This window comes from Saccostrea cucullata, unplaced genomic scaffold (genome assembly GCF_032062105.1).
Source record: "Saccostrea cucullata isolate Sc308-1 unplaced genomic scaffold, CSIRO_AGI_Scuc_v1 ctg520, whole genome shotgun sequence".
NCBI lineage: Eukaryota > Metazoa > Mollusca > Bivalvia > Ostreida > Ostreidae > Saccostrea > Saccostrea cuccullata.
The window spans coordinates 260,662-285,563 of record NW_026930967.1 but is presented as its reverse complement, the minus strand read 5'-3'; the positions used below and the strand labels follow the sequence as shown (position 1 = coordinate 285,563).

The 24,902-nt window shown below is 33.9% G+C and overlaps 1 protein-coding gene and 1 long non-coding RNA gene across 7 annotated transcripts in view; both read left to right on the top strand.

Moving 5' to 3' along the window:
- Positions 1-782: 782 nt before the first annotated feature.
- The window catches only part of LOC134230741 (uncharacterized), a 32,470-nt gene continuing 8,350 nt past the window's right edge, over positions 783-24,902 (top strand). Inside the window, exons 1-8 of one of the 5 annotated variants that reach the window (XM_062712580.1) lie at positions 783-985; positions 12,600-13,058; positions 14,624-17,732; positions 19,093-19,278; positions 20,022-20,109; positions 20,908-21,057; positions 21,463-21,675; positions 22,338-22,538. In XM_062712580.1, coding sequence (XP_062568564.1) covers positions 12,659-13,058; positions 14,624-17,732; positions 19,093-19,278; positions 20,022-20,109; positions 20,908-21,057; positions 21,463-21,675; positions 22,338-22,538 — 4,347 coding nt within the window. In that variant the 5' untranslated portion in view covers positions 783-985; positions 12,600-12,658. The remainder of the gene's footprint in view (positions 986-12,599; positions 13,059-14,623; positions 17,733-19,092; positions 19,279-20,021; positions 20,110-20,907; positions 21,058-21,462; positions 21,676-22,337; positions 22,539-24,902) is intronic. The other 4 variants (XM_062712579.1, XM_062712578.1, XM_062712576.1 and 1 more) reach the window with 4 other exon arrangements.
- LOC134230736 (uncharacterized) lies at positions 3,619-4,447 on the top strand. Of its 2 annotated transcripts, none has more exons than XR_009984417.1 (3): positions 3,619-3,698; positions 4,084-4,185; positions 4,333-4,447. It is a non-coding gene; the product is annotated as an uncharacterized LOC134230736 (long non-coding RNA). The 2 variants fall into 2 exon arrangements; XR_009984418.1 differs by having other exon boundaries at positions 3,635-3,698; positions 4,081-4,185.

Here is a 24,902-nt window from a genome sequence, read left to right as displayed (position 1 = left end):
TTCAACAAAACTTGTCTGCCTGGTGCTGGCAGATGTGTCCAGCTGAGTTTATTCAGGGACCTATTCAGTGCAGAACTGTAGCGTTATGGTTTTATTTAGTCTTGGACCATAACGCTACTGATCCCGTAATGCAAAAAAAGTGCAATTTACAGCGCAAGATTGATTTTTTTTTGGCACTTATTGGGAGAATTTCTCCACTTTCCAGCACTGGTCTATCAACTATACCCTTTACTCCCTAATTCTAGTCACATTCTGTAACCATTGCCAATTTGCATTTTTTATCCACCTCCCAATCCTTTTTAGTAATAATCTCTTCAGACAGTAAACTTACATGAAGTGAATTTTCGGCAATCCAACAAAAAATCACTTATTGGATATTGGTTCACAGTTTGATACTTTTGACTTGGTGCCCTACCGGTAATTAATGGTGTGTCAGGTCGACGCTCTTATACTGTTATAGGAGTATACACATTGTTACCAAGATCATGTAATCTGAGGTCATTATTAATTCAATTTCTTATAGTTGTAAAATACCATGTGATAAAATGGTTTGGTCAATAGTTGTAGGTGAAATAGAGATCTTTTATTTTGAATTATAGAGAACATATTAGATATCTGTTTTCTAGCTTTTGATGAACTTCTGATGTGACTCTGTTTATGTATGAGTCATTGTTTATGCATTGTGGACCTGCTTTACAACTATTTACCTGTGTGCATATATTAAAGTGAAAAACCTGTTGTGTCTTATTTACCATGTGCACTGTAAATGGAGGTTTAAAAAGTGAAAGATGTCAGTTTTACTTTGAAAATCATAGTTTGACATTGGCCATTTAATATCTGTATGACAACATTCCTCTTGTGTATTTTTAGGTTTGGAGGTGGCCCATAAGAACTTGTATGTCCTGTATAGTATAAGAGGAGATTGCTGTACTGGATTATTACATGTGTGATGTGAGGAATAGCAGAGGAGAACAGACCTATACAGGTAAGGTAGGATTTGATAACATTGTGTGTTGTAGCATCAATGAGATTCCTCTATTATCTCCATCATTCAGGGCACTCCCCTAGCAATTAACAATCGCAGGTGCGATTAAAAAAAAAATACTTTATACATTTAATATTCATGAATTGGAAAGAACAGCAGGCATAAAATATAATATTCTCTCATCTGGATCATACTTGAATATGACTGCCTTTTTTATTAGCTTACCAGAATCAAATAAATTAAGGCTCAAGTGAGCTGTTGTTGAGATTATCGTAATTTAAAAACATATTTCCTATTTCTTAAGTTCTCCAGTTTAAACCTATATAACTTTGACCAGAGTATCCTCAGATGATGGGGATTCATTTTTTTTTTTTTTTTACAAATGAAAGGCCACACTTTCTTCCAAAGGGAGATACTTTAAAAAAAAAATGAAAAATTTGGTTTTACCATGTAAAAGACCTCCGGAACACTTCTAGTATACCGGTCCCTGTAAATATGGTGCTAAAATAGGTGCTGCCCAAGGTGGTGTACAATATATAGACGATCCGCGAGCGATCGACAAAATCAAAAAAGAAGCCACAAATTGCAAAATTGACCCCAAATTTGTGTTCCTTGTGAATAATTGGGTTTAAAAACTGTTTTTTAAAAAACTGGTTTTTAAACACAGTTTTTTAAATGAGAATTTAAGTTTTTGTAAAATAACGTACTTGTTTAGGAAGTAAAACTCCATCTTGCGTTGTTTAGGAATGTGGTCACATGATAAATTTTTGACGTCATCTCGACAAAAATATTCATGAGGTGTGTCACTTGTGTTTTGACGTAATGAAGAAATACCTGGTAGGACTCAAAGTGAAATGCTATTGAAATTGTGAGATTTTTGTGAGAGATACAGGGATTTAACAAATGTAAGCTAATTACTAGTTATTGATTGATTGAATTGTGCATCATCATCTATTTGAAAGGAAAAATATTCTGAATATGAACATTAGGAGGTCAGCATAATGAGCTACAGTAAATGGTAAGTCGCTTTTACAAAAAATTGCTTAAACTTAGCACTCAAAATTGGTCATGTTTCAACATTAGACCTAGTTGATTCATCTGAACTTTCATTCATAAAACTTTCCTGTTCTTTGTAAGCAAAAATTTCACCAACTAATCCAAAGTGATGGAAATGTATTTAAAACAGTTACAATCTCTGAGCTTTATATACTCTAACCCTAATCCGTCAATCGCATACAACGCATCCATATTTCATTAACAGTTTTCTTCATGTTTTAAATTATACATGTCTCATACTTTATTCCTTGCAAGATAATCCCTATAATAACTCGATCGAATGCGTTTTGTTGAAGTGAGTGGAAAATGGAGGTTTGTTTACATTCTGCATAGCAACGTCAAGGGAAATAACTGCATGCTCATGTGCAATCGCATGATTTTGGGTATCGGCATACTAGAAACTTCCCAGACCTCCTCTTAACAACCATTGGGCCTCTAAAGATGAAACCTTGACATAGTGTAGATATGATTCAAGTTTCTTCAAATCATGAAGAAGGTTGAATTTTAAAACCCTTATCCTTGTACAGTTTTGAAAATAATTGTAGACTTAAATCAAGCTTTAAAATTCATTATAAAGTGACTGCTTATTGCCTGACGTCATGGCGTCAAGCTGTATAAGGATTGAAATTTGCAAGATCCGAAACTGTGCGATCATATCTTGAGAGCCAGATTTTGTGCCAGCTGATTAAGATTGGAATTCTTCACCTGCATTTTAAAAGGAACAGTTTTCAGAAAAAAGGATGATATAACTGATGCAAAATACTGCAGTGTTTACTTCCTAATTTACTCTTTTTGCATGGAACAGATTATTCCATGTGATTCGCCGTTTCAACATGTCCATGTATCCTTTTTTTCTGCATTTCTATACTACTGGATCAGTCCATTTATATGGACCCCCATACACACAGAATAACAACTCTTTAGTATGCAGTGTAGAGATGATTCTTCTACAAGTTAAATAAAATCAAGATTTCAATTACACAAGGTTCTCAAAATATAAAGTTTGGATATGTATTGAACCCACAAAAAGTATTTGCTCAAAAGGTTTATCACTTTTCATGTAGATAAATTGATTGATTTAGTCAGGCAAGCTTTTTAAAAAGCTGTTACTTGTGTTATCTTTAAGGTTGAGTACAAGACTATTTTGTTGACCCCTAATTATCCTTTTTCTTTTGTTTTGGGGCAACATATCTTCATCTTTCTGTTAATTTTGTCTTATTTCATACTTTGACAGTGGATCCTTTACTGTGTTGTGTTATACTGAAATGCCCAGTAATGCACATGGACTTTTTAATTTCATTAATTAGCACAGAGTGATTTCTACTTGTAGTCCAAAATGTAGACTCTTATAAGAATAAAGGAATGAAAATGGACCAAAATAATTGCAATAAAACTAAAATATATACAATATGCATGGTTAGGCTGTTTAAGATTAATTCTATGTTTAACGTCACCCGCGCGCGTAGGTTTTGGAGAACATCGTCTTTGAAAAAAACAAACAATTCGAAATTCCGTATTTCCGTTCCGGTTTGGTTCTACATTTAGCGACTGAATTCTGCATCCCGTAGTGACAGAAAATGTGCTTTGATACCTCAGTAGATGGTGTTTGTGTTTATTAAATGAAAAGGAGTGAATTAAACAGTATGGGATCATAAATGTAAGTAAAAATTTTTTTGTTTTTATGATTGAAGTTAATGACAAAGTCTAGTTTGTTGATTTTTTTTTTGTCAGTCTTCGAATCATATGTACCATGTGTACAGACTGTGACAATGACAGACTCAGTTCTTGATTATTTTGGCTGAACTTTTCATCGTATTTTGGAGAGAATCGCAGAGCTTTTAACTGAGTGCAAGATGTGTAAAAAATTATATACAGTGAGATGCATCATTTAAATTTTATCAAATACTTTCACATTAAATATTTGTAAAAATTTAAAGGAACAGTAATGAGTAAGATTGATTTCTTCATAATTCAAGTACGTACCTAGTATGAATACCTACATGTTTTTGGAACTATAATACTAGTCTTTGCCATTTGAGCAGGGAGAAGCTTACAGAAGATAAGCCTTTCAAGTGAAGGAGAGTAAGGAAAGTGGTTGGGTATTTTAAGAAGTGAAGAACCATGTCCTGTGTGTGGAATTGAAGGTATTTAGAATAAACTACATGTAATACACTTTCAAATCTAAATTCTAATAGATCTAGTACTGTGAGAAAAAAATACAACATAATTCAATTTCAAGATATTTCAATATAAGAATGTATTAAATATTGTCATCATAATCTTTATTGTAGATATTGATCAACTATTCCCACAAGAAGAAGCATTTCCTTACAGGGTACCATGGATGTGAGGCAATATAAATCCAAAGGACAAGCAACTTTCCTGCACATTCAGTCTACATTGTTTGCTCACAACAAGACTCAAACCAATTAACATTCTAAGGAAAAACTCTGCTAGGGAAATTAAACTTAGGTGTCACATCCAATACTCTTATTACTCAATTCTAGTTTATGTACTGAAATGGTTTATTTGAATAAATTCACAATTGTTTGAAATTTTTGTTTGTTTATTTTTTTCCTCCCTCCCTCGTAGGTTTTGAACTTTAGATGTGACGTTAAACGTAGAATTAACTTTGAACAGCCTTATATACTGATGTGAATCATCCAAAATGCTTAATTGTGGTAATGATCATTTATTTATCTTAAATTCCTAAGTAATTAGTCCCCTTCATGAAGGACAGTATGGTTGGACATTGGATATTTTCCTGTGATGTGTATTGGACTAAATAAGAGTCTGAAAAATAGCTGTGATTTGTTGTAACTTGGGGCTATACATTCATTTCAAGACTCAGATGTGTGTTTTTGGACCCCTGGGGTAAGGCAGAGATACAAAGATATTCACCTTGATAAATAGCCAGTGCATAAAGCAAAAGTCTTTAAGCCACACAAAAGTCACCAGAAAAATTCAAGTGGGAGATACAAACATGCATCTTCTGTGATGAATGTTTTAATAAATGTTTGCTGTACATGAAGTATTTAGTCAAAATACCTGTGTATTGCATAATGAACACAATTAATAAGAGAAAGGTATGTATACGTAGTAAACTCAAAATTGTCTTTGATTTTAATTGTTTCATGTATTAATTTTGACAGAAGACAAAAGATTTTAAAATTTTGATTTTAGACTGTTTTTTTTTCTAAGTATCACTCTTTTGCCCTCTTCATACAGATTGAGATTTTAATATAATGAATTAAACTTAAGTTTCTGTGAATTAAAGTTAAACCATGATCAAATTGGGATTTTAATGCAAATTAGTTAAATTTGATATACCGCATAAGCAGAATTTTTAGCAAGGATTTAATATTGGCATTATTGTAGAGGTTGCTGACATCGCTAAAATTGAACATTGCTAAAAATTAATTGCGTTTTATTTGTAATTGCTTTTTTTTTTTTAGGGGATTAGGGGTTTTGGTGTAAGGAGGGAACTCATGTGATTATGTAGTGAAAATGCATGAATTCTTTAAAAATCTTCTTCTTTGCTCCTGGGTATTAAACAAACTAACTAACTATATAGTTATGATGAGCAAGAGTGTTTCTTCCAAATTGTGAATTTTGTGGGCCCTGGGTTGGGGGTTGTGATGATGTTAAGGCTGGGCTTTACCGTAAATCTGGAAATTTTTGCTGTAGATAAATTTTTAGCAAATTTACGAGTTCATTACATTCGCAAAAATATTTTTCTTGAAAATAAATCACCAATAATAAAATGTAAACAAAGCAGGGGTCATTTGCAAAATTTTGAAACGTAAAAGTTAATCAACAGCATTTTGACCCGAATTCGCAAAATAAAATCGACGTAAAAATTTCCAGATTTTCGGTATTGATTACATAGTGAAAATACATTGATTCTTCAAAAATCGTCTTCTCTGCTCCTGGATATTAAAGGTACTTGGACACAGATTTGAAGTTAATTTTTTCTCTATAATATTACGACTTATATATTTTAATAGCATTTCACACAAAAATTAATTAAAAATCTTACTTCATTTAAAAGTTATTAAAATTTTAAATTTTTTGTCGGGTTTGATTGACACATCCTTGCACTTTCACAAATTTTAACTTTATTCTTAATCCTTAGGAAAAGTGGCAGTCTTGTTGTGTATTAATGAAAAATATTAATACTATAATCCAGAAAATTCAGAGTAGACATGTTAGAAAGCAAAACAAACACACAATATATTGACAGTCCGTGCAGTTGTGGTGAGCAGACTTTGGCATTTGAACGCACCTGGTGAATCGTAAACATTAAACAATAATAGAGATGTGTCCTGTTTACAAAAACTATGTACATAACACGAGTGTGCTCGATTTGCTAAACTCTATACACAACGGAATGATGATACTTGTGAAGGAGTTTTGCTTTCTAACATTTCTACTCTGAATAAAATAACTTTTCTGCATTGAAGTTTTAATATTTCTCATTAATACACAACAAGTTTGCCACTTTTCCTAAGGATTAAGAATAAAGTAAAAAAATTGCGAAAGTGCATGGATGTGTCGATCAAACCCGCCAAAAAAATTAAAGTTTTAATAACTTTTAAATGAAATAAGATTTTTAATTAATTTTTGTGTGAAATGCTATCAAAATATATAATTCATGATATTATGCAGAAAATATTAACTTCAAATCTGTGTCCAAGTACCTTTAAACCAATTAACTATGTACATAGTTATGATGAGGAAGGATGCCTCTTTCAGATTTGTGAATTTCCCTGGGTCAGGGGTTCTGGTGTTAGGGTGGGGCTCTAATGATTATGTAGTGATATAGTATATAGTTTTTTGTGAAAATGCATGAATTCTTTGAAACTCTTTTCTGTTGCTAGAAAGGTGTATCTAGCAAAATGGTTAATTTCATGTTCTCTGGGTCAGGGGTATTGGGGGAGGGAGGGGTGTTAACAGTGCATAGTCTGAAGATAAATTAATGCTTTGAAATCTGCTTTGTGGTATTAATCAACCATTTATGATGAAATAAAATAGGGTGAGTTAACCATTCATCGGACACATACCTTGCTTCGGACAACTTTAGGCAATAAACTCCCTTTCAACTTTAGAGTTCCGTGTATTTATCTGTTTCTGACTTGAAGCTGAGGATTTAAATTTTTTGATAATACCAATTGTTAATATTATGTTTTGATAAAAATACCTCGAGAATGGCCTTGAAGTTACGTCATATTTTACATCATCAAAGGGGAATAACCAAAAAATTAAGATTTGGCCATTTTAAGAGTTATCGTTCTTTAAATTGACTTCCATGGAACGAGTAAGCCTTTGGTGAATTTTGTCAGGGATGGGTTATTTTACACAAATTATAAAGAAATTTCACTTCAATGTTTGTTTAATTCCTATTAAAGCTGGTTTTTACTAGTATACTCATTTAACCGTACATCGGACACAAATTAACCATGCATCGGACACTTTCTGATGCAAAGTTAATCACTACCATTTTCATACAGAACCCAACTGACAGTTGTTGTTTGCGGAAATAGAAAATAAAAACTCTAAATTTACAGTCAAAATACAAATTATCGATATATTACGTCTAGAATCTGACTCAATTTATTTCTACAAACCAGAGTATTTTAACGCATGAGAAAAAGGCACGAATTACAGCAAAACAAGCATTTTAATGCCTTTCTAAGGCAGAGTAAGGCATCTTGAATCTTTCCATATTTGTGCAACAATATCGTCAAATAAATTTAATTTGAGGGTTATTTCTTAGATAAAATATAAAAGTATATCTATATCAAGGATTTTAAAGCACTATGATAAAGGTATGATATTTTCCCAGTCCAAATACCGTCTGTCCGATGCTTGGTAAATAATGTTCGATCCATGGTGAATTCTAAGCTATTTTTAAAAACTTGATTTTTGATAATATTTCCTCAATAAAAAATATATAATTGTGTCCCAAATTCATATTTCGATCCCATACTAAATGTTAAGCTTCATTTTGATAACTTTTCGTCGGTAGCGATATCACTAGAACTTGTTGGAGTACAAGGGTGTCTGATGCATGGTGAATTCACCCTATATGATAACATGTCCAAAATGTTGTAATATGTGGCCCCAGGGTCAGTGGTTCCTGTGTGGTGGGGTGCATGACTGGTAAGGTTATAAAGTGGAAATGCATTTTCTCTTTGTAACTCTGCACTAACTCTGGGTATTAAGTAACTAGAGTAAGCATTCTAAGTGTATAATTATGATAAGCAATGGTGCCTCTTTCAAAATTGTGAATTTCATGGCATTTGGTTTAAAACACGAATCAAATTCAATTTTTGGAAAGTTGTTTCATGATACTCAGGTGACCTATAAGGCCCGTTGGCCTTTTGTTACATTCTTTATGCTTTGAATCCTACCAGCATCTGATTGGGCTTAATGTTTTTTGAGTTATGGCAAATTACTAGTGGGTGTGATGTCCAAGCAGACTTAAATAGTGCATGCAGTTTATTGTTGAAGCCATTTCCCTTCAGATTTACAGCATCTGAGTTTTCAAACTAAATTAGAAATGTTGTATAACCATTACTTTAGTTTCACCATTATCAACACAAAAATATTCTCCAAAGAACTATATGCGGTATTAACCAACATTTGCCCCCCAAAATCAAACTTTGATGTAGTAATATTTAATTAAGTCCTTAAACAGGGGAGTATATGCTGACTTCAAAGCACTGAATAATTTCATAAGTAATGACGTCATATGTACGTAATGACGTCACAAATATGACGTAAATTTCAATTTTTTATGAATTTTGCCGAAAAATGTACATATTTCGTCGATATTTTAAATAAAAGTCACCGAGCGCATGTGTGTTCAGGATAAATATTTTGATATAATGTGTAGAATGATAATATCAATGAAATATGTCAATATTGTTCCTGAACACACATGCGCTCTATAAATTTTAAAGCTTAAATTGTTGAAATTTTGTCCATTTTGTCATCTTTCTGAAAAAGGATATAAAATCGGACTAGTTTGTGACGTCATAAAAACAGAAATTGTGAATACACTGCTCTGGAACTATAATATTTTCTTTTAACTTATATTTCTCGTACAATTTATTGAATTCAGCACATTTCAGGAAGTTTTCAAAATTTGACTTTTGTGGGGGCAAACATATGCAATATACCGCATATAGTTCTTAGCTTATATCAGGGATGGGGTCAATTACTTTAAAAAGTAATTAATTAAATTACAATTACTTTGACTTTTTCTTCAATTAAATTACAATTAAATTACAGGCTTCCTAAGACATGTAATTAATTAAATTACAATTACTTTACAAAAGTAATTAATTAAATTACAAATTACATTTTGAATTCTTGAATTTTTTTTTATAATCATATGAATATAAAGGATCATTCACTTGTCTGTAAGCCCTGTCTCTGCACAAACAATACAAATAATATGCTAGTAGGCATAGTGTATCTTTGTGGTTTAAATCATGACTTTTATTTACATGACATTAAAGAACTATTCAAGATCAGTTTGATGCAATTGCCTCCACACAAAACCTACATGTACACAAATTGCATGGGTTATGATATTTGATTAACAGGGTTTTTTTAATAGAGTAAAATAAGTCGCAACTATAACCCCTCAAATTTAATATTTCTTTTAAAGGTAACCTTAACATCCTAAATTGCTTCTTATGTTGAACATTTTTACTTCATATTTATAGAATACTTGTACAAAACATCTCTTTTTCAGATACTAAATTCATTCATACAATTCTGTTTAGATGTTAAAATAATTATCAAATTGAAAGTTTTTCTTTTCTCAAACTAGCTGAGCATTTTTAATTAAAATAATTATCCCCATGCATTGGCTTTGTCATCATAATCATGTAATGAATATGTCTTAAGAGGGGTTGATTTAAATGTTTTGATTGCAATTTACAGCTGTGCTCTGTAGGGCAATTATCTCTTAATACCAATAAGATAGAACTTCATTAATGACACACACATTCCTTTTCTTCTTTTTTTTCTTGACACAGACATTCTTATTCTAGGTTGATCAAACAACAGAGATTGAAATGTAATAAATTATGTGTGTTTCATAGCTGTTTATTATTATATATTGTATTTAGATAAACATAAAACAAAAATGTTCAAATTTCATATAATGATTAGAAAGAAACTACATTATAATTATAAAATAATCTGTCTTCTGTATAATTGAAGGACTGAGGATTTGTTTTGCAATAAAATAAAAGACAGCATAACGGGGAGGTCGTGGTGACAATGTATCATGAATGTGTATTATATAAAGTAATTGAATGTAATTGAAAAAGTAATTGAAATTACATGGTATTTTTTCAGTGTAATTAATTAAATTACAATTACAAGTAATTGAAAAAATGTTCAATTACAAATTACATCCAATTACTTCAAAAAATGTAATTAATTACAGTCAATTACAATTACTTTTTTCAATTACCCCATCCCTGGCTTATATCATACCATTGGTGCCATTAACATTCCATATTAGTCTTTATAGAACAGATTTCTTTTCAAGTATCTTCTATGCCCTATACATGTATTGATCAGAAATGCATGGGCAATGCTCCTAGTATGTTTCATAGTACCAATCCAGGTTTCAGATGCTGCATTTGCAGCCAAAGATCTAAATATTAGGTTCATGTTTTCAGAACTGGTCAAAGTTTTTGAAACAGTTTTCATTTTATTTATAAACTTATATTGACAACAATTGTAGGGTTGATACATCTAAGGATGTACAAAAATGGACTTAATTTGGAAGCTGAATCTGGCATATGAATATTTTCTGAATGATGACCAGGTTCAAGGTTTTGGAGCAAGTTCATTTTTATAATTAAAGTAATTATAAGTCCTATATTTTATCAAAACTGCATCCATTGGTGCTTCCTTTAAGGATGCATGCTACTTGCTTTAGATGTTAGATTTGATTTTTTGTTTCAAGATGATCAATTTTTTTGCAACCAATTTATTCATAAGTAACTAGGAGTCCTATGCTGACCTTCCTTGCTTAGAAGAAATAAAGCACTCTATCAGACTTGCTTCAGCTGCTGGATTAAATTGATCTTTTCCATTTTACCATGTCTTTGGAGCAGGTCCATTACCAAGAGAATGTCAGGCCTGTCTAAACCAAAGTTGCATTGATGATGCATCGAAGTATGCATACTTCCAGAGCTGCTTTAGATGCTGGATTTGATCTATATTTTCCAGATGAGTGAACAGGTTAAAGTTTAAGGAACAGGATCATTTAAGTGTACCTTCAAACCCTCTCTGGACCAATCTTACGTGGATAGAGCATCTATAGATTAACTTGCTTCAGGTTTCGGAATTGTTGTATTCCAGATAAATGACTAGGTTGATATTTTGAAGCAGTCTCATTTAATATAACTTTAAGCACTATCTCGACCAAACTTTGAAAAATACAGTGAAACTCAGTTATAACGAAGTCACCTGGACCTATGAAATTACTTCGTTGTAACTGTAATTCGTTATATCCGTAGAAGGAATTCATTTAATTTATACAGCTGGGGATCCATGATAACTTCACTATAATCGTGAATTTGCAATATCCGTGTTTGTACTAAACGAGTTTTACTGTAATATATTTGGGGATCATGCCACCAGACTTGCTTGGGATGTGGGATATGACCTATATTTCTGGATGAATTACCAAGTTAAAGGTTTTGGAGCAGGTGCAGTCCAGTTTATGTTAGAGGGGCTGGGGGATGTGGTCATTTTCAGACTATTTTGTAATAAGTTAAATCTGGTGGGTAATTTGTTGACCCCCAGCCTCCTTCAGCCATTCATAGAGCTAACTTTCATTTAATATATGTATGTGAGTGATGAAAGACCTATCAACAAACATTTTCAATGTAGAAAGGTTATGTATGGAAAAAAGTGGGAGGTCCACTTCATGTTACAATTGCCTGAGTTATGTATGAAAAATACTGTATCAATCAAGTCTTGCAATCAAAATTGTTAGCTCACCTGAGCCTTAAGTGAGCTTTTCTGCTCAAAATTTGTCTGTTGTTTGTAGTTGCCATAATATTGTCATCGTTAACTTTTCACAATTTCATCGTCTCCAGAACCACTGGGCAAATTGAAACCAAACTTTGCACAGAGTATCCTTGGGTGAAGGGAATCAATGTTTGTTCAAATGAAGGTCCACACCCTCCTCCATGGAGAGCTAATTACAAATTAGGGAAAAATTCATGATATCTTTTAAAAATCTTCTTCTGAAGAACCAATGGGCCAGGAAAGGTGAAACTTATGTGGAATCATTGTCAGATAGTGCAGATTCAAGTTTGTTCAAATCATGTTCCCAGGGGTTAGGGTAGGGCCACAATGAAGGATCAAAGTTTTACATATGAAATATATAGGAAAAATCTTAGAGAGGAGAAAATGAAAGACTTAATTATCAGTCTACCATTAAATTAATTGATTATGTACCTCTTTCAGTATGTGTTGTAACTGAGGTTTCAATAACAGATTTGTTTTTGCATTACAGAGAACTTTTGATGCGTTGGACCATATTGCATTTGTCTAACAAGAAAGTGCAGCAACTTCATGGACTCTACAGAGACTAAGGAGAGGTTGTTCATCAGCGAGTCACAGCATGGTAAACAAGTCTCCAGCTCTCTGGAGAGGCATACGTTCCAGACAAACAACATGATGTCCACTTCTGAGGCCCGGACCACTACAGATGGGGTACCACCAAATGTGTTACCTCACGGAATCCTCCCAGCTGTCCCATCACAACAGTATCACTCACACGTCACAGCAAAGTACAACAGAGGGAGTAACAAAAGCCAGTCTTCCAGCTCCAGCCTGCAGCAGAACAGCAGTGGTCAGCAGACGTTCCTCCACCAGACAGACAGCGGCTATTTTAATGGGGAAAGGTACAACACTAAGGGAAAGGAAATAGCAACTGCTCAGATCATTGGAGGAGAAACCATCCATATGTCTGGTAAGTCATGTACCCGAGCTAACTACTGTAAACCAACTTTTATTCGCGTGCGAGAAATTTTCGTGAAGTTCGCGAGAGCCTCGTCATCGCGAATATTTCTCGCCGCTAGCCAGTCCTTAAAGTCTCTATGTCTATTAACAGCAGATCAAAATAGGCTTGATCGCGAAATTTAATCGTCGTGAACTAGTTTACGGTTCCAGGTAAATCGCGAAATAAAGTCGTCGCAAATAAAAGTTGGTTTACAGTATATCTCAACCTCACAAAATAATAAGTTTTATTATAAAACAATATCTTGTATAAATTTATTCTTCAAACTGTGTGAACTAAAAGCACTTGTCTTGATCATACATGTATCTGCACTCTGTATATGCAATGAAATAGCTTTCATATAAACTTTTGTTAATTTAAGTTGAGCCAATTAACTTCACTGTCTGAAAATTTTTCAGTAAAGATCTAATATTGCAGACATAAACTACAGAACTATTTTACTTAAAATGCAGTTAATTTTATGCATGTTTTATTGATTTGTTATGTTATTGATAAATACAACAAACACTTAGAACAAGATTTTGTCTAGACTTCCTGTCCTGACAACAACTAAATGTAATTCACAAGTTAAAAATGCTCACAAGTGACATTGTCAAGATCAAATAGAAACCAAGAATAAGTTTTTGAATGTAGGTCAACCTCCAGGGTCAAGGTCAAAGGATCAAAGTTATTGGTATCCAAGGTCTTGTCTCAAAGATTAAATATGTGAAGTATACATGTGAAAGCCTTACTGTTCAAAAGTTATTGCAGAGGTTAAAGTTTTTTGAAAGTGCGTAAATCTCCAAGGTCAGGTCAAAAGGTCAAAGTTATTGGGTCTAATTAAAGATGTTGACATAAAGAATATATATATGAAATGTGAAAGTCCTGGTATCTACCGTTCAAAAGTTATGACGAAAGTAAAAGTTTGGAATTTATGTGTAAAAGTGTGTTAAACTCCAAGGTCAAGGTCAAATTTGGTGATACCCAAAGGAGGGTCTTGTCACAATGAATACACATCTGAAATATGATTGTCATAGCTCCACTAAATCAAAAGATTTGGGCAAGGTTTTTGCTGACAAAGAGACAAAAGACAGACAGATTGGCATGACAAAAACTATATACCTCCGAATCTTTAATTACGGAGGCATAAAAAATATGACATCTTTATTGTTACTGTTTTTTTCATTACAAGGAGAGATAATCAATAAATGACAAAAATACAGTGGGTCATTTAAAAATCTTCTTCTCAATAAGCACTCAGCCAGAAAAACTGAAATTTACGAGTAAGCATCCGGGGGTAGTGTAGATTCTAAATTATTCAAATCATGACCCCTGGGGGTAGGGCAAGGCTGAAATAATTTCTGCTTTTTGCTGGCCAAGGAGCAGACACATTTAATAATGTGAAAGTAGATAGAATAAGTAATTAGTACAAATAAAAATTCAGTATTTGAGTTCACTACAGTATTCATTCTGAGTATTCATACCATATAAATGACAATTTTTTTCAATCATTATAGAGCATTTCTATTAAATTATAGGAAACGGCTTCCACAGACAGAGAGTACATCAGGTGGAGATGATTAATGAAGGGGACAAGTGCTCCTGCTGTCCCTATGGTTACCATGTGGACTTAGATTTTGTAGCATACTGTGAAAATTTGGCTGATGGATCAGATCTGACAAAATTAAAAAGAATTCAGAGAGAGAAACGCAAGCTAAGGAAGTCCATGGAGTTCTTCTTACAGCAACAAGAGAATGAAGAACAATCGAATCCCCCACCAGATCTTGTACAAAATATCAATGTGCAGGCAACTGCATTCCTAAAAAGTATTGAATACAAGGACTCAGCAACTAACAAAGTGTTAGATGAAATAGATTCCTCAGTGGACCAAACTTTACATTCCATAGATTCTATGATTTATTCCACTGAAGCACATTCCCAGTTAATTAACCGTAATGATGAAACAAGTTCCTCAACCAATCAACACTTCAACACATTTCCAATGTCCAATACCTATAGAGGTCAAAATGTTGAGGATGAAATGACCTTTCAGAATTACTCCTTGGGAAGGTCAGATTCTAAAGAGTCCCTGTCTTCCATAGGTACAATGGCCAGTGATACTTACAATCTGGTGCCTGTTAAAGTTACTGGTTTTGCCCAAATGAGTGATGGTAAAAGTTCCTCTGAAGAAATTTCCACAGTAACCCACATCACAACAGAGGAACTAGAGTACACAATGGCTACCCATCTTCCTTCAGAGGAGTCTTCTATGACAAGTATCAGTAAATCCTCCATTGAAAGCATCAGAAAAACCATGGAAAGCAGTCTTCAGAGGATAAAAGAGTTGGAAGAACAGGTGAAGGCCATACCAGTGCTGCAAGTCCGAATATCTGTGCTGAAGGAAGAAAAGAGACTTCTTATGCTTCAACAAAAGGCTAGGAATCAAAAACTGAATACAAGAACAATTGGAGTAGGAGATAACCATGTGATTCCACCACCCAGTCCAAAATCACCACCACTTAATACCTCCAAACCAAAAGTCAAGAGTGTAGGGGTGGGAGATCATAGTATCACTAAAGTTTATCTTCTGCAGCCAGATTTATCTCCAACATGCACAATTTCTGATGAGAAAATGTTTAGTGAGACAAATTATATAGAACATGGTCACTACCAAGGAGTGTTTGCTCCATTTGCTAAACAGCCATCTAAACCTCCAACCAGATCAGTGGGTATTGGTGATGGCAGTGTGTTTGAAGATGGCTTGAAAATCCATGAAAAAGAATTAAGAACAGTCATTATTGGGAAAGAGAGTGTGGGAAGGAGAAATGTTGGAGTAGATTGTCGTGTACCTACTAGAGATGTTGGTATGACCTTCTCACTAGATGATGAAAAACCAACAACAAGGTCTGTTGGTGTCAATGTGGACTCTGAAGCATGGCTAACTTCCATAAATATTAAAGCAGCAGAGGTGAGAAAGGCAATGCAGGAAGCTCTACATAGAAGTGTTAGAACAGTTGGAGTGAGTTGTGATTTCAAAGCAGAGAAAGTAGACACTGGAGTTCAATACACTTACCAGTATCTCAGGTCCATTGGAGTAGGAGACAGTCCTGTAGAAAAACCTCCGATTCCAACACGCTCCATTGGAGTTGATGCCCAATGTTTGATGATGTCCAAAGCAGTGAACACAGATTATGGATGGAAAGTAGATTCTGGAACTAACACTGTAAGGTTCTTCACAGAAAATAAAGCAATCCAGTATGAAAAAAATTTTCAAGGAACCAAGAGCACTATGACTGAAGGTATGAGAACTTACCATGATACCACACAAACTGAGCACCGCATGTTTCTGGCCCTGGACATGGTGAGAAACACTGGCAGTAATACAGAGGAGAAGAAAAAGAAAACTGTATCCTGTAGTACAGATATCAGTGAGCTGACAAACTCAGACTATGGATTTTACATCACCTACCGGGGTCGCAATGTTAATTCTTATGATGCAGGCTGTAACACGGAGAAAAAGAAAATGTGCACCATTGGAGTCGGAGATGGAAAGGTTGAGTTTGAGGATGAACCAACGATGGAAGAGACAACAGAAGAGGTAACTTATGTTACCCAGACCCTGATAGAGTCGGTACAAAAGAACTTAGAACAGAGCAAACAAATCACACATACATATGACCTTTCAGCAGAAACAGACAAAAGTTCTCTGACAAAGGCATTGCTGGAGAAAGGGGTGGTAGAACTTCCTCAGTCCTCTGTTATCATTCAAGAAAAAACTTGTTCAGAGAGCTCAGAAGATGTTAAAACTGAGGAAACTCCTCGGTCATTTGGATCCATGTTTGAAGATGGTACTATGAGTTCTGAAAGACACGAGTCAAGAACATTACATTCCAGTGCCAGATATGGGACTGTGACGGATAATGCACTTTCTATCTTGGGAGACAGAACTAATGCTGCCCTTTACTCTAAGGAAGGTAGTTCAGACCTGTCAAGATTTGATGTAAATGAGAGGTTAGTCGATCAAAGAAGCAGTGGGAAGTCTGTAGATCAGTCGGGGCTCGAGTCTGTTGTGGAAAAAAAAATTACTAGTAAGGGGGGAAATACATACATTACAACAATTACCACAAAGAAAAGTGCAGATGGGATGGACAAGACTGTGTTGGATAGGGGAGAGAGTGCTAGGATGTTTACTGGAAGAGCCTCAGGTCAATCTGACAATTCCTCTGCTAGCCAGGTGTACTCAGTCTCTCACTCGACTGTTCCTTACATTGATGACCATTCAGAATCATCTGTAACAAGCAGTTTTATCAGAGAGCAGACAAGTAAAAGCCAGGATGATGACTTTCGTGTGGCTTCATCTGAGGATACATCCTCTGGAGTGGAGACCAGTAATGAAGATCAGGAGGAGATTCATGTCATAACGGAGACTTACTCGCTGAGGGATATCGGGGGACTCAGCTACTATGAAAAGTACATCAAGCCTGCTGGTGTGAAAACAGAGGTGGATGCTGCTGGCAGACAGAACAGTTCAGATCAGATGTCTTTCGATAGAATGAACACCAGATCTCTCAAGTCCTGCATTAAGAAAAACAAGTCTGATAATGGGGTCAAGAGGGGAATTACCTTTGCTGAGACAGTAACAGGAGGGTAAGTTTGGCATTATTTGCTGCATTTTTAAACTCCTCTGAGCTGAAAGCTAAAGTTATCAGGGAAGCTTGTCTGATCACATTTTGTCTGGCGTCTCTCCATCTGTAAACTCTGAATAATTTGGACTTCTCATGACCACTTGGCCAATGGAAAGATTTAATTCAAATGTAGTGCAACACACCCTTTTTCAAGGGGAAATAACAAGGTTCATACTGACCATGAGATGGGCTTGAATTTTGATCCAGTGCTTGAAAATCTGTACAGCAAAAAGTCATTAAATGCTGTTCAAATTTATTCACAGTAATTTGTGTTTAAGGTCAGATAACATGTTCCTCAAAAATATATAATTTTTCTTAAGAATTTGTCATTGAAGAATGTACTTGAACAAGATTCCTCACAAAAAATTAGGGTACTATACCAGGCATTTGGACAAGATACCACAGGGGCATTTTTCTTATATAACCCTCATGGGTAATGAACTGAATGGCCTTTATCAACATTTTTGGAATACTTTTATTTAAAAACATTTTAAAACCAATGTAGAAATCGGAAGAGAATGACAAATATGAATAATTTTTAGATAATGCCAAGAGATACAAAACATATATTTGAGGAATGTGTCGTCTGACCTAAATTCAAATGAAACTCTCCATATGAACAGGGCATTAAGGCCAAAAATAAAAATAGTCTTGTTTCCTGCTACCCGACCTACCCTATTTTTTTGCTCCCGACCCTAAAGTTTTTTTTAGCTTTTGGGGAAAAAAAATGAAAATTGCAGGAATTTTATGATCCAGAAGTGAAAAAAAGTATACATTCAAATTCTATTTCATGAAATATATGTTTAAAATATGTTCTTTTGTAAAATTCCACTTGAGTTGTGCATCAAAAGACATGAAATTTCTTTTCAAAAGATAATATTGACCTAGCTATGACATGTTTTATTTGGTTTTATAGTAGTTCATATCCAAAAAATACCTTTGGAAAAAATAAAATAAATTTAAAAAATAAAATAATTTTCCTACCTACCGACCCTATTTTTTTCAGGCTGGTAGCAGGAAACAAGACTATTATTTTTTTTGGCCTAAATGCAAGTATCCTTAAGTAATTTTTCATGCAACATGTTTGCTCCACAGGGGTAGGATGGGGCCAATTAAGGGATCAGAATTTTTCTTTGAAATATACGGTATATAGGAAATTAAAGAAAGGAGTAGTGGAAACACATTAAATCTTAAGGTCATTGTTGTGGCCCATGGGCCTCTAGCTGTTTGTCTATATATCTGTCTGTATTGGGAATGCATTGGTGTGTGCATGCTTGCTTGCTGATATTAATTCATGCACTTTCTTGCCTTATTCTGAGTAGTTACACTTCTAGCAGTAATGGGGAAGAGAGTTCTGAGAATGGGTCTGATTCGGAGTCGACCACGAGTTACGAGGAGGGATCCTATGACGGTAGAGAGGGCAGCATTGTGTATCAGTGTAAAGATGATGTTACAATAGCATCAGGGGCTCCCGGTGCAATGATGTTTGATCAGAATATAAGGGAAATGTAGGTGACTTATAGCATCTCAGCATGATAAAAAAATATCAATTAGTGTTTACTACATTTTCCACGATACAAACTTCAAATTTTCCCCTACATAAAACTTTAAAGTGTCATTTTTGCAAGTGATCTACAGTGAAAATATTGATAAAATAATATTTATTTTGTAAAGATGTAAAATTAAGAGCTAGGCACTTGATTTTCTTTCTTTTCACAAAATATTGAGTGTTACAAAGGAAAAACTCCCTATTGATAACAAATTTAGGTAAATAAAACCATACTGACATGGACTAAATCTGCCGAAATGTCTCCAAATTGTAAATATTCTTCTATCTCACAACCATTCAGTTCTGACTTAATAGTCTGTCAAACTACATCAAGGGAAAGATTGGAGCAAGGGGAATCTTAAAACAAAGAGAATGTAATAAATAAAAGGTTAAAGTTTGATTCTGTGAATGAGATGGTGGTGGTAGTATAAAAATGATGAAGTTGAACATAAGTACTGTAAAACTTGCTGAAATCGCTGCACTTTCAGCCAACTATACAAATTACAGTCTTTGGGGCATGTTTAGGGATTTGGAGCAGGTTTATTCTGTAGCAACTATAAGCCGTAAGTTGACCAAACTTGCATTGGTGATTATATTTAAGGATGCACACTACTTGAATTAGATATTGGATTGGAATTGCATTTTCTAGAAGAGTGACCAGTTACAACTGCACATACTAGTAGTCGATCTTCTTATTTGCAGTTTTGAACTGGAGCCAGAGATGAGAGAGTCCTGTCAAATTCTTGCCAAGTATTTAGAAGATTCCACTGAGGTCACAACAAAACAACTGGTAAGTCATACATAGAGTAAATGTTACTTTTAGAGCAAAACATAAGGATACCTACAATTTGACTGCAGGGAAACTGTCATCTCCATTGTCCCAGCTTTTACTAAAATCAGAGGATAATTTTTGATTGTCTGTTAGTCTTTCTGTGTGTAATATTCTAGTTTCCAACAGGACAACACTTCATAAAAATTTTCAGTCTTTCATATCATAACTCTATACAACATAAACAAGGCCATATTGATGCTCGTAAAGATGAAAATGGTTTTCGGGTGATTATTTTTGTTCCTTGACTCACTGAGCTTTTGCAATATTTCATTCCATGGTGTAACTCCATATAATTTAATGGGGTCAAGGGAACTATATTGTTTACGTTACATAATGCCAATCTAAGTAAAAAGAAATATATTTTAATTAGTGATATCAATTTTACTATTAAATAGCAAATTTTTAATGAATAACAGACTAAAAAAATTTAGTCAATAGTCTGTATGACCAAACGATAGTCAAGTACTCAAATATTCAGTGACGTCCCTATTGCCTTATATTTTTGTTTGGTTTGAACATATTTTATTGTTAAGATGTTATAACAAAAGGATTGGACACAAGTACTTAATACTTAGAACGTCCTCTCCTTGATATTTTTGTTAAATTCTATATTACAATAACCTAATTTGTTTGTAAAATTTTTTATCCTGAGTAAGAATTAAAAAATTCATCAATTCAACCATAAAATAGATTTATTCATTGATTGTTCTATTTATTACTGGAAAAGTAAGAAAAGATTGTCTTCATTTTTTACAGAATGCCAGTGTTGAAACAATTAAAAAACATTGGTTTAAGGCCTCCAGTCACAAGCTGTCAGACCCCAATCAAGTGGAAGACTTCCTCTCCAGCTTCAATGAAATCTCCAAGGCCTGTCTCCAGTATATTGTGAATCTACAGGACGATAATGTAAGAAATATCTTATTGGGAAGCTCCTATTAATACTGCAGATACAGGTAGCTTAATAAAGACCTTTGGGACTCTTGTCTTAGTTTCCAGTGCATTGTCATAAGTAATACCTGTAGAACTCTCTTGTCTGAGACTTCTGGTAAAGTTTAACATGCCTTCCACCATCAATTTATTTTGCTTTATTCTTAAATGATGAAGTTGCCATTACATGGACACTGGAGTTGTTACAGTATTATATTAAGTGACCTTATAAAGTCTTTGGGCCTCTAGTTCTGTAAAAGGATATTTTTCTTTCAATTTATGATAATGTCCTAGAAGATGTATGAGATAACAATAGTCTGAAATTCAAATTCTCCCAGGTTTATGTATAAAAATGAGACCTGTTAATATGGTATGTTGTTTTAGGGTAATACAGCCATACACTATGCAGTGTCCCACAGTAACTACGACATAGTGAGTTTACTGCTGGATACAGGTGCCATTGATCTGAACAAACAGAACAAAGCAGGGTACACTGCCACCATGCTGGCCACATTGGCTTACCCACAGACAGACAGACAACAGGATGTTATCCAGAGACTGTTTTCAATGGGAGATGTCAATGCCAAGGCTTCCAAGGTAATATGAGATGAAGAGCATGCTTGAATAATAATTCTTTCAGTCTCTTATTTCTGTATTATGGCATCCAAGATACTTTAATATGGAATGGAAAGCATGTTTGAGTAATAATGCATCCATTGTCTGTAGTCTGTATCATGGTTTAGTGTTTTCTGTGTACCAATCTGTTTGCATTATGCATTTTTGTTTTCAAATCATAAACATTTTAAGATCTTAAATTATCAAACCTTATTATCTGATGAACAGTGGGTGAATTGGTTCATATTTATTGACAAAGAGTCAAAGGATCAGACTTAAGTTCAGAACTTAGATAATTGTCTTCTTTAACAGAATTTTGTAACTTTTCAAAATAAAAATACACAAACATATGTTATCTGATATATGTCATAATAAGGCGTGTCATCTGAAAGAAAGAGAGACTGTTTTAGCTCACCTGATCTACAACTCAAGTGAGCCTTTCTCTTTATCCAGCATAGTTTTCACACAGCTTATTGATTTATTTTGTATACAAGCCCAGATTTTCAGATCCAGGTCGGAATAAAGTGATCATTGTGTGAGAAAGTCTTTTTCCTCTTGTTGAGTTTATTGCAGTGCCCAATGCAATCTGATCATGAATATGGATACTTTTAACAGCACAAGTTTTACAACCCTGTGTTTCTTAGGATGGACAGACAGCGCTCATGTTAGCTGTTAGCCAGGGTAGGAAGGAGATGGTACAGATGCTGTTAGATGTAGGTGCTAATGTGAACGCTCAAGACAATGAAGGCTCCACGGCGGTGATGTGTGCATGTGAACATGGTCATACAGAAATTGTCAAAATTCTGCTGGCTCACCCCGATTGTGATGCCACTATAGCTGATAATGTAAGAGTTACTCATATCACTTAATGGGATATAATACATGTATCCCTATCATACTTCCTATGTTCAATTTGTCAGTCAATTGATCTTCAACTTCACCAGCTATGTCACATTATGACACAAATTGTATGCTTCTTATATCTTAACAAAATTGCCTCAAAACATCCTTGATTATGTTTAAATATACATAATAATATAAAGACAACCTTTCTAACTTTGTCACCCTAAACTTAAATTTGACCTTTGACAACGTTTTACAAATGTTTCACTTGAAAATTCAGAATTTTGTTTAAAAAATGTTAAGTAACTTACAGATATTGATGTTTTTGATATGTTATAAGCATCTTACTATAGGAATTTAAAATCAGGTAAGGTTTTGCTTATCGTAGTTTTTCAATTTTTTTCCAATGAAAAACATTAAAATTGATATCTGTAAGAATAACTTTATATATTTATTAAAAATTGCAACTCATTATAACTAAATAAGATTAATTTTCATATGTTGAAATGCAAATGAATTCTTTTTAAATATAAGTTTGAAAATTTGCCTCTTGGTGGGGCTTGAAAAAAAATTCTGTGGGAGGGGTAAAATGTGTGTCTTAAGATATCTTTGAAAAATTTGATTTAAGAATTAGAAAAAAATCCTTCAAAGACATAAAATAGGTTTTTATTAAAAACTCGAGAGTGAAATTCAGTCGTTTTGTCTTTGTACATATATCTACATTCCAGTGCATCCCTCAGATCTTAGTTTCAAAGTTTTCAGCAATTATATTATAAAAATTATTTTTTTAAACATCTCAAAGTTCCCTTTAAATTGGTCAAGTATGGCTGCCATCAGAAAACAAGCAGTATTTATAACATAATCAATAATCCACAAAAATTGATCTTTTATGGTAGCTTGAATCATATTTACTTAATTGCATGTAAAATATTTATCACAGCATGTGTCTAATTTTTTACATTTGGGCATACCAAGCAGGTATATGTTGGATGCAATTTTCACCTCCCACTTCTTTTTTTTTTAGCTCACCTCAACGAATTTGGGGGAGCATATATAATACCACCAGCACCAGTGTTGGTGCCGGCGTCAGTATCCCAGATTAAGGTTTTTAGAGCAGTTTTCTTTTTAAAGTAATACATGCTATACGAATGCCAATTTTTGTGTGAAACAAAATGATTAAGTTATTTAAAACACATGAAGTGTAATGAAAAATACTTTCCACAAAATTTACTATAGAAGTCGTTGTAATAACAAAACAATTAAGCAATATCTACAATTAAAATTCGGTCTTTTCATGAATATTGATGAAGGAAGTGCATAACAAGTAGGCCTATATATAGACACGCATGTCCACAGGAAATCATAGACAATGAGGTATGTTGCATTTTGACAATGATCATTAATAAAAGACTAATATACATCATAACAGAGTAGATGGTTGATACTGATTACATTAAAATATAATAATTATTAAGAGTAAGACGCTTGCCATCCACGTCAAAAGTGAGTTGTATCTCAGACGGCCTACCTAATATTCTTGACGCCATGATTATTTATCAATCTAAAAGTAGCGACGGCGTCGCGTGATGGATTTATTTAAAAATAGCCATATCTCTCCTGCTAGGATTATAAATACCAATTATAATTTGATAACTACAACGCGTTCAATTTTACTGGTGTAATTTACAGTATTTTCTTAACTTTTATTGGTAAACAAAATATATAAATTTCCAGCCTTATTTAAATTGGCACAAGTTATAGCATGTATTACTTTAAGTACTTCTATGCCCTATATTGATCAGACATGCATGGAAGATGCTTCTATTGTGTTTCAATGTACAAGATATGGTTTTAGATGCTGCAATTTAAGCAAAGGAATGACCAGGTTAATGTTTTTGGAGCAGGTTAATATTTTTGGTGCAGGTTAAAGTTTTGGAAGCAGGTCTCTTTCTCAAGTAACAATAAGCCCTAGGTTGACCAAACTTGCATGGATGATACATCTAAGGATGCATACAACCAGGCTTGCTTCAGATGTTGGATCTGACCTACATTTTAGGGATGAATTAACAGGTTAAAGGTTTTGGAGCAGGTTTCATTTCTAAGTAAGTTTGAGTCCTATCTTGTCCAAACTTGCATGGATGACACATCTAAGGATGCATACTGATCGACTTGCTGCAGATGCTGACCCACATTTTCCAGATGAGTGAACAGAATAAAAAAATTTGGAGCAGGTTCTTTCAAAAATAGGTATATAAGCCCTATTTTGAGCAATCTTGCATGGATTAGGCATCATGGGATGAATACTTTTAAACTTTCTTCAGATGCTGGATTTGAATTACATTTTCTTGATGGGTGACTAGTTTCAA